Source organism: Pimephales promelas, chromosome 16 (assembly GCF_988280905.1).
Source record: "Pimephales promelas chromosome 16, fPimPro1.hap1.1, whole genome shotgun sequence".
Lineage (NCBI taxonomy): Eukaryota > Metazoa > Chordata > Actinopteri > Cypriniformes > Leuciscidae > Pimephales > Pimephales promelas.
Window position 1 is genome coordinate 19,737,311 of NC_142784.1, and position 9,265 is coordinate 19,746,575.

A 9,265-nucleotide genomic window follows, 5' to 3' on the forward strand; every position below is an offset into this window, starting at 1 on the left:
GAGTATTCTGTTTCAAGCTGTTTCAGGTAGATTTGAAAGTATTTAAATGTTTAAAATAGTAAAATTATCTTGTTTTCTTACAAATTTAACATTTAATTTTAAAAGTAGTAAGAAATTTGCCACTTCGTTTTAGACTAAGGAAGAAAGCATCTTGTTTTGTGTCAAATATCCATTAAAATTTTTTTTGCAGTGTTCCAATGACTCAGTGCTGGGCGCTGTCTTCCACCCCATGGAGGCCAACCTTATTGTCACCTGCGGGAAGTCTCACATCAACTTTTGGACAATGGAAGGGAGTACTCTTACAAAACGCCAGGGACTGTTTGAGGTTCGCATCATTTACTTTTCAGTATTCCGAATTCCAACATGTATGATGATTTTATTTAGTGTATTCCTATTTTTGATATGCTTTCAGAAGCATGAAAAACCCAAGTATGTACTCTGCATCGCTTTTGCTGAGAATGGAGATGCAATCACTGGAGATTCTAGTGGAAACATATACATCTGGGCTAAAGGTCAGCAAATAATTATGCCATTATTTGCTCTGCCAAAACAATTATCCAAATGCCACATTTTTAAGTAATACATTGTATTTAATCCATCTATTTATGTAACGACAGTTAGAAAAACAGCACCTTCATCTGTATAACTGTTATTAGTGGAGATATTCCCTCAGTACAGCCTGTGATTTGATGATGAACTCTGATTTAAAGGAGGGAACAGGATCAGCCAGGTGGTTTCGGGAGCCCATGAGGGTGGGATCTTCTCTCTGTGTGTGCTGAAGGATGGAACGCTGGTGTCAGGAGGAGGGAAAGACCGCAGGGTGCTGCAGTGGGACCATGACTACCGCAAAAAGAGCGAGATTGAGGTGAAGTTATTGTCTTGTTCTATCATTTTCACTTTTATAATGAAATGCAGAGAGAAACACTGAAATGGATACGTACTTTTAATGTTTGCCATATACCCTCAAAAACGACTTTATTGGCATGTGTTATCGTATTCCTAGTACTGAAATGTGATCCAGGCATCTTATTAATTAGATTCAGCTATATCAACATTGAGTTCACCTCAATTTAGAACAATTCGTACATTAAATCATGTTTTAGCTGAGATGTACAGATTACACATTCCTTATCATGGTTTCTCTGTAATCAGGTTCCTGAGGCTTTCGGCCCCGTCCGCACTCTAGCTGAAGGAAAACAGGACGAGCTGTTTGTGGGAACAACCCGAAACGCTGTTCTACGGGGCTCTTTTTCTGGTTCCCTCACTCCTATTGTTCAGGTATAGGTTGTCAGATTACATTACCTTGTGTTTGGATACGTTTTGGCCTTTTTTTTTTTCTCAGTCTCATGTGGCCAGACCTCAGATTGTAAAAGGCATATGCCATTGACAGGGCCGTCCTAAGCGTTCTGCTAACTCGTACTAGCGAATTCAGTAGGTGGGGACATGTTTCTTTGGGGTTTGCCGAAGCCCCCTAAATCGCGGGCCTGGTGCAGACGTATCGATCGAATCCCCTAAGGATGGTCCTGGACCATATTGTAGCTTTTACTGGCCATAAAAATGCACACAAAAACAGGAAGAGTCCAGATGTAAAGCAACCAACTAGAGTTATGTTTGTTTAAATGCCTGATGGGTATTTATCTGAAATGGATGGTACCAATAATCAATTCTACCTGTCCAAAAGTAATCAGCACAATGCATTGTTGCCATTCTTACCCTGGTCTCTGTTTTCCATCTGTGAAAGGGTCACACTGATGAGTTGTGGGGCTTGGATGTGCATCCCAGTACTGAACAGTTTGTGACATGTGGTCAAGACAAGCAGGTCTATCTCTGGGACACAACTTCTCATCTGCCTCTTTGGAGCAAGGCCATTGAGGTTTGTATGAAACTGTTTTACACTTACACTCACCTAAAGGATTATTAGGAACACCTGTTCAATTTCTCATTAATGAAATTATCTAATCAACTGATCACATATAGTTGCTTCAATGCATTTATGGGTATGGTCCTGGTCAAGATATCTCCTGAACTCCAAACTGAATGTCACAATGGGACAGAAAGGTGATTTAATCAATTTTGAGTGTGGCATGGTTGTTGGTGCCAGACGGTATGGTCTAAGTATTTCACAATTTGCTCAGTTACTGGGATTTTTACGCACAACCATTTCTAGGGTTTACAAAGTATGGTGTGAAAAGACACACCTCAAATCATAATATACAATGTAATTTTATTTGTTTACATTATGTGAAACATATTTTTATTATGTATTTGTTTTGTTTTTTTACATATATATTTTTTTAAAAATATTTACGTATTTTTATGTATTTATTTATTTTTATTTTAGGACCCTGGGCGTAGCATTGGATTTCATCCCAAAGGCCCTGTGCTTGCTGTGGGCACCATGACAGGAAGGTATGGTTGCACATGGGAACTTTAAAATGATTTTTGATTTATTTTACATGTCAATCAGCTGATTTTAAACAACTAAAAATAAAGCAGAAAATTGTTAAATTAGGATGTTTTTTTCCCCCTCAGCTGTACATTTAATTAAATATATTTGTAATTCTGACTTATTTGATGCATCAGTATTCAAACCTGTATTTTTTTTTATTTTATTTTTTTTATCTTTGCCATCGTACAGGTGGTTAGTGCTGGACACTGACACCCGTGATCTCGTCTCTATGCATACAGACGGCAATGAAATCATCTCCGTTATTAAATATTCTCCAGGTGTGATCTTTTGTGCTTTTAGCCATTAGTGAAAACTATTCCTCATTCAATGTTTTTTGGCTCTTAAACCTATTTTCACTGTAGCGAAATACATGCATATATATGAAACATACAGTCATGCTCAAAGTTTACATACAAATTGTAGAATCTACAAAATATTATATTATAAGATATTCATGTATAAAAGATGTTTACATATAGTCCACAAGACCAAAAAAAGCTGAATTTATTAAAAAAAAAAACGACCTTGTTCAAAAGTTTTCATACCCTTGATTCTTTGTCACCTGGGTGATCCACAATAGTTTTTTGTTTAGTGATGGTTGTTCTGTATGATTTTGAGCTCTATCTTTTCACACTGAGGATAATTGAGGGACTCAAACACAACTATTGAAAAAGGTTCAAACATTCACTGATGCTCCAGAAGGAGACACGAAGATCAAGGTAAATTGTACCTCCCGGGAAACATGTAAAATGAAAAATTTGGACATCTTCATCCTGCTCAAAAGTTTTCACCCCCTGGTTCTTAATGCATTTTGTTTCCTTATGGAACATGAGTAAATGTTTAAACTATTTTTTTTAATAGTTGTGATTTGTATTCCCTCAATTGTCCTCGGTGTGAAAAAATGGATCTCAAAATCATAAAGTCACTGCTGGAAAGGTTTCAAATATGCAAAAGGCGCTGGAAAAGGAGTTTTCTGAAGAACATTGCGAAGTTTAACTGCTCAGGACAAACAACAGACTTAAGAACAACCATCACACCCCCCTTATTCTTATTACTATCAATGTTAAACAGTTTTACTGCTTAATATTTTCATACTCAAAACGTCATACTTTTTTTCAGGATTCTTTAATAAATAGAAAGTTTCAAAGGACTGCATTTATTTGCCATTAAAAGTGTCTAAACTGTCGCCTTTGAAATAAAAAAGAATACATGTTTCTTACTAACCAGTGTTTTTACACAATAGTCACCTCTAACATCCTCTATCTCACAGATGGGGCGTACCTGGCCGTGGGTTCCCATGACAACTTTGTTTACATCTACTCCGTTACTGAGAATGGCAGGAAATACAGCCGTGTTGGCAAATGCACTGTGAGTTTAACAGAGAAATTACTTCATCAATTCAAAAATCTCTCTATTTCAAGTGTAATTAATTAGGGACCGTTTGCACTCATTTAATACCATGTCTTTCATCCGTAGGGACACTCCAGCTTTGTCACTCACCTCGACTGGTCCACCAACAGCCAGTTTATTGTAACCAACTCAGGAGACTATGAGATCTTATACTGTGAGTTGTTTTCTCCGCTAACAGCTTTGTCAGTGAATGGAGCTCAGATGTCATTGTTTTAATGGCTGGTGTCATGTTTCCTGTTGAAAAGGGGAAGCATCCAGTGGGAAGCATGTAACTAGTGCAGATGCGGTGCGTAATCTAGAGTGGGCCACCTCCACCTGTGTGCTGGGTTTCAATGTGTTTGGTAAGTCACACCATACACACAAAAGAAAAGAAAAAAAGATCACCTTCCATTTATTTTCCTCTTCTTGTCCCTTTCTTTTTTATTTATGATATTTTGTTGCTTTGTTTGATTTTAAGGGATCTGGCCAGAGGGTGCTGATGGCACAGACATTAACGCTGTATGCAGATCACATGACAATAACCTCCTTGCCTCAGCTGATGATTTTGGCAAAGTGCACTTGTTCTCTAACCCCTGTTCCCAGCCAAGGGTGAGATTTTATTTTTATTTTATTTTCTTTTTGCTGAATTTGTCACTCAATCAAATAGGGGTGTAAAGATACCCTCATGCCACGAGTCGATGCATATCACAATACTGAACTCACCATACTATATTATTGCGATACTCCAAGACATATGATAAAAGGTTAACCAAAAATGTACTCTTGATTAAAATGATAAATTTGGTTTTACATTTTGGGTGTAAATTAATAGGGTTGGACTTATAAAAATATTCATGATTCTGAAGCTGAAAATACAGAATTATTTTAGTCACTCAATAGATATTTTTAACATTTATAGATATAACATAAGACATTTGGCATCATCAGGACCCACAAATATTCCCCCAATTGCATTATTATTCATTATATTCAACAGTAGTTTAATGTAGTACTGACACTAAAACTCTGAAATTTTCTTCACACAGTACTTTTTATTTTGGAACTATCCACGATACATATTGTCACTATCCATGATGTATATGGATGCATTTTTGTATTGTGACACAATATATTGTTACACCCCTCCAGTCAAATCATGCTCCTGTTAAACATTTTTTCCCTTTATCCGCAGGCACCCAGCCATGTCTATGGTGGGCATAGCAGCCATGTGACCAACGTTGCCTTTCTCCATGATGACAGTCATCTTATTTCTACTGGTGGGAAAGACACAAGCATTCTTCAATGGGTGCTCGCTTAGTCACATCTGAGCCGTCCTGCTGCAACCTCACTGTAGACTCCTGCCCACTAGAGGGCAGCACTGCTGTGCCTAATTCCCTTTCCTGCTGTCCTGTTTGCCTGTACTGTGTAAGTTAGGTTTTCCATTAAGTGCTGGTACAGAGTCAGTTTTGTCTCTTGTCGAGGTGTAATTAATTACCATGATTGTTTCAGGGGTTGAGGCTGAGTCTAAATTGGTGATAATTGGCGAACTCTTGTCTAAAGTCAATTGTACGCTTTGCTGAATCACCACTAGAAGGAGCTCTGGTGCAGAAGCATGTTGTCTACTGTTGACACTATTTAAGGCTATTTAAAGAGTTTTAGCTGCATTTATCTGTGTTGCTGACGCCTATAGAAATATATAATGATGTCACTTAGTGGAGGTTGTATTTTAATATTGGAAATACGTAATAATGCCGTGGCACTTGGCTTTTGATGCATATCTAGGAGAGAACTTAAGCTGTGCTTTGCCTTTTATTTGCTAATAAAGTTTGCCATATAGCAATGAATTTACTCCTAAAATGTGTCTTGAAATCTAGAATTTAAAAAATATAGTAGTTTAGTTTATATATACACCATAATAACTGCTATGACCTATTAACAAAATGACAAGAGTAAAGCCCTGTTGCTGTTTTTTTTAGTCATGGTTTTGCTTTTCTATCTCCTAGTTGAGGCTTATTTAGGAATATGTTCTGTATTTACAGCCAACATTTACACGTCAAAAAGGTCATCGGTTAAAACTTTACAACATAAACAGCCACCTGCACCAACTACAATTTCAAGTGTTGACATCCAGGCCAGAACATAACTTATGCAATGTGTATGACCATATTTTGGGCAAATCATAGTTATTTGGTGTTAAAGTATTTCATACTTTTTCCTCATGCAAAGTCTTATTCAGTATGTGTGTGAGTACATGAATATACTGTCCTAGTAATTCCTTGAAGCATGAATTGATTCCAGAACATCTGCCCTATCATTCGTTCCTTCTCTCTAATCATACTGTAAGTGTCTTTGGAATTGAATGGGGAAAGTGTTTTAGCAATATTCATTACACCCATTCCCCGTTTTCTTCATTGTTTATAGCTGAGCACATCACAAATTCTGGCATTAGTTTACACTGTGAAAATGCCTTTTAATCAAAGATTTTATCTGACGATTAATAATTAATTGAGCATTGCAGCAATCAAATTCTCTGATGTTCGCTGTGCAACAAGCTGGCATACTTTCATCTCGACATACTTCACAGTCAGTGCCCTAGAATAAACAAAATATATTTATAACATTAATAGCAAACAACATTCAAAGAGGAAGTGCAAATGTTGGATAATTGGTTGCTCAGCAACGACACAGTAGATATTGGCTTTTAAAACCCTTGTGTGTGGGAGCACTAATCTACAGCTCTCCATCTCCTGAATGGAGGGGGAAATAATATCTGCTTCTTAGTGGAATGAAAAGCTGTTCTCTATTCTATTTCGAAAAACACTTCTTGAGAAGAATTAGCCGGATGGAGCTTTCTCTACCGCCTGTGATGAGCAGCTACGTCAAGTGTTTTCAGCCCAAGATTAAAGCCAATGGAAGCTCAAAATAGACCTGCTTTTAAGGCATGAAAAATGGAGGCGTCTGTCCAATAAATGTGTTGTGCCTAGATCTATCCCCTCAAACGTTAATTAGGAAAATCAAAACTGGATTGTTTTTATTAGGATACTAACAGCTCTAGAAAAGTGGTTCCCAAACTTTTTAACCTTGAAGGGTCAGCTCAACCAAAAATGTAAATTCTGTCAGCAATTCACCCTCATATTGTTCCAACCCCGTAAGACTCTCGTTCGTCTTCGGAACACGAATTAAGATATTTTTGATTAAATCTGAGAGCTGGATCACTCATCCATAGACTTCTAAGGGATTGACACTTGCCGGCCCTGAAAAGTTATTATACAAGCATAGTGTAATAGTGCAGCGCTTCTGTGTTGTACATCACACGCATCACACACATGATCAGCTTTGGCCAATAGTGAGCCTACGTGTGACAAAAAGCGCTGCTCTGTTACACTATGTGAACTAACTCAAGGCCAACTGAGAAGAAAAAAAATTTTCATCGCTTGATAAATTTAAGATTGAGCCACTGTACTCACTTGGACTACTTTAACGAAATGTCTTTAATAACTTTTCTGGGCCGGCAAGTTTCAGTCCCCTAGAAGCCTATGGAGGAGTTATCCAGCTCTCAGATTTAATCAAAAATATCTTAATTTGTGTTCTGGAGAAAGACCAAAGTCCTATGGGGTTGGAACAACATGAGGGTGGGTAAATACTGACAGAGTTTTCATTTTTGGGTGAACTATACCCCCACAACCCCCATCAGTAATGCTCAAGTAGCAACTCCGTCATCGAAATTAAACCAAATAATCAAATGTTGTAGGTAAAAAAGACTGGGTAAATACACATTCTAAATTTCAATATTTTAAATCCAACATTTGATGTAAAAACAAATGTTTTTATTAAAAAAATGAAAACATGAAATTGCCACAATAACAAATAGATGGTGGCAGATGAGCACTTAATTTTTTTTTTTTTTTTTTTTTTTTACATATTCTGCTTTTAAATATTAGATAAAAATATATATAAATATTCATAATATATAATCCCTTTTAATTAAATGTACAAAAAAATACCCCTCTATAGGGTATGTATACCCCCATTTGGGAATTACTCAGGGTTGCCATGTCTCCACAACAAAACCTGCCCAATAATCAACACTAGACCAATCTCATTCTTGGTGTGGGCGGTCAGCACTGTAATTGACATGACAAATGAAATCTTCAGAATCGGCTGGTTTGAGGAAAAATACCACGCAAACCCGAGATATCTTGCTTCATGTTTCACACTGCTCATACTTTAAAGATAATTAGGTAGCCTATTCAAAAACTGACATTTCACACTGTACAGATTAGGCTACTAAACCCTTGATTAACGTCCTCATTTGCATATTTGCAGTATAGGTGTCATCGATTAGACGATAAGGCTACTTGGACACATGAATTTAAATACATTTTTTAACCAAAATAACGATTTACAAGGACCCGTTATTTATAATAAATACTGCAACATTCAATATAAAATAAGAATAGTCTTTAAACAGAAAACTGGGTATAGTATAACTTGGTATAAGCATTTTTTTTTTCCTAAAATATTTCCCTAAAGTTGTTGTATGGTTTGGAATTGTTTGACACAGAACACATTTTTGTGTAAAAAAAAAAAAAAAAAAAAAAAATGCAAGATGTGGCCCATGGAATGAGAAAAAAATAAGCTTTTTTTGTAGCCTAGAAGTTAAACTTATTTTGCGTTTTTTTTTTTTTTTACACACCGCGTACATGTGCGAGATGAGAGCGCAATGGTCAAACACGTCCTCCTAGTGCTTGTTTACATATGAATATAAATACAATGTAAAAAGCAGTGCAGTGGAATGTGAAAATGCATTCTGTGTGAAGCAATCTAATAAAATAATATGGTAATGGCCTGATACGTTCGGAAACCACAGTAGGTTGACACTCTTTCTTTATAATAGCATTAAGAGCAATAACAATGTTCATTAAGTTTTTTATGACTATTGAGTTAAATAAATTCCATGCCATCTTTGTGCCTCACTGTTCATGCTGTTTACATGTTTGAGGCAGAACAAAGCAGCATTCAGTCTGTGTTTCTCAACAGAGAGGAGGGCAAGGGGTGAAGAAAGTAATTTTCATATAACCTTTTGTATCAGCGCTGCTTTCTTAATATTACTTTATCTTGTGTTTAGATATAACAGATATAATTCAAAAGATTTTTAGTGATCTGTTGTTCGGCACAAAATATAATCACTATATAATGTGTTCCGTTTCTGGAATACTGGCCTCTGTTATGGACTTTTTAGACTAGACTGTTTTAGCCACCCAGACTCCAGTTTGTGACCTAACATTCCAGGCTTGTCTCATCGTGAACCCAGTTTTCAGTCTGCTCCTTGGAGACGAGGTGACAGAACAGAAAATAAGCAACGCTGTCATCTGGGATTGCAAGTCAGCGTCAGGGAGGAAGGGAATTCAAGATGTCCCTAAACAT

The 9,265-nt window shown here is 36.8% G+C and overlaps 1 protein-coding gene across 4 annotated transcripts in view; it reads left to right on the top strand.

Moving 5' to 3' along the window:
* Window positions 1–5,682, top strand: part of eml2 (EMAP like 2) — a 45,063-nt gene extending 39,381 nt beyond the window's left edge. For all 4 annotated transcript variants that reach the window (XM_089121174.1, XM_039662574.2, XM_039662575.2 and 1 more), the window contains 12 exons: window positions 191–325; window positions 413–512; window positions 711–865; window positions 1,153–1,278; window positions 1,742–1,873; window positions 2,342–2,409; window positions 2,639–2,727; window positions 3,720–3,817; window positions 3,926–4,013; window positions 4,105–4,200; window positions 4,317–4,447; window positions 5,031–5,682. In XM_089121174.1, coding sequence (XP_088977300.1) covers window positions 191–325; window positions 413–512; window positions 711–865; window positions 1,153–1,278; window positions 1,742–1,873; window positions 2,342–2,409; window positions 2,639–2,727; window positions 3,720–3,817; window positions 3,926–4,013; window positions 4,105–4,200; window positions 4,317–4,447; window positions 5,031–5,156 — 1,344 coding nt within the window. In that variant the 3' untranslated portion in view covers window positions 5,157–5,682. The remainder of the gene's footprint in view (window positions 1–190; window positions 326–412; window positions 513–710; window positions 866–1,152; window positions 1,279–1,741; window positions 1,874–2,341; window positions 2,410–2,638; window positions 2,728–3,719; window positions 3,818–3,925; window positions 4,014–4,104; window positions 4,201–4,316; window positions 4,448–5,030) is intronic.
* The last annotated feature ends 3,583 nt before the right edge of the window (window positions 5,683–9,265 follow it).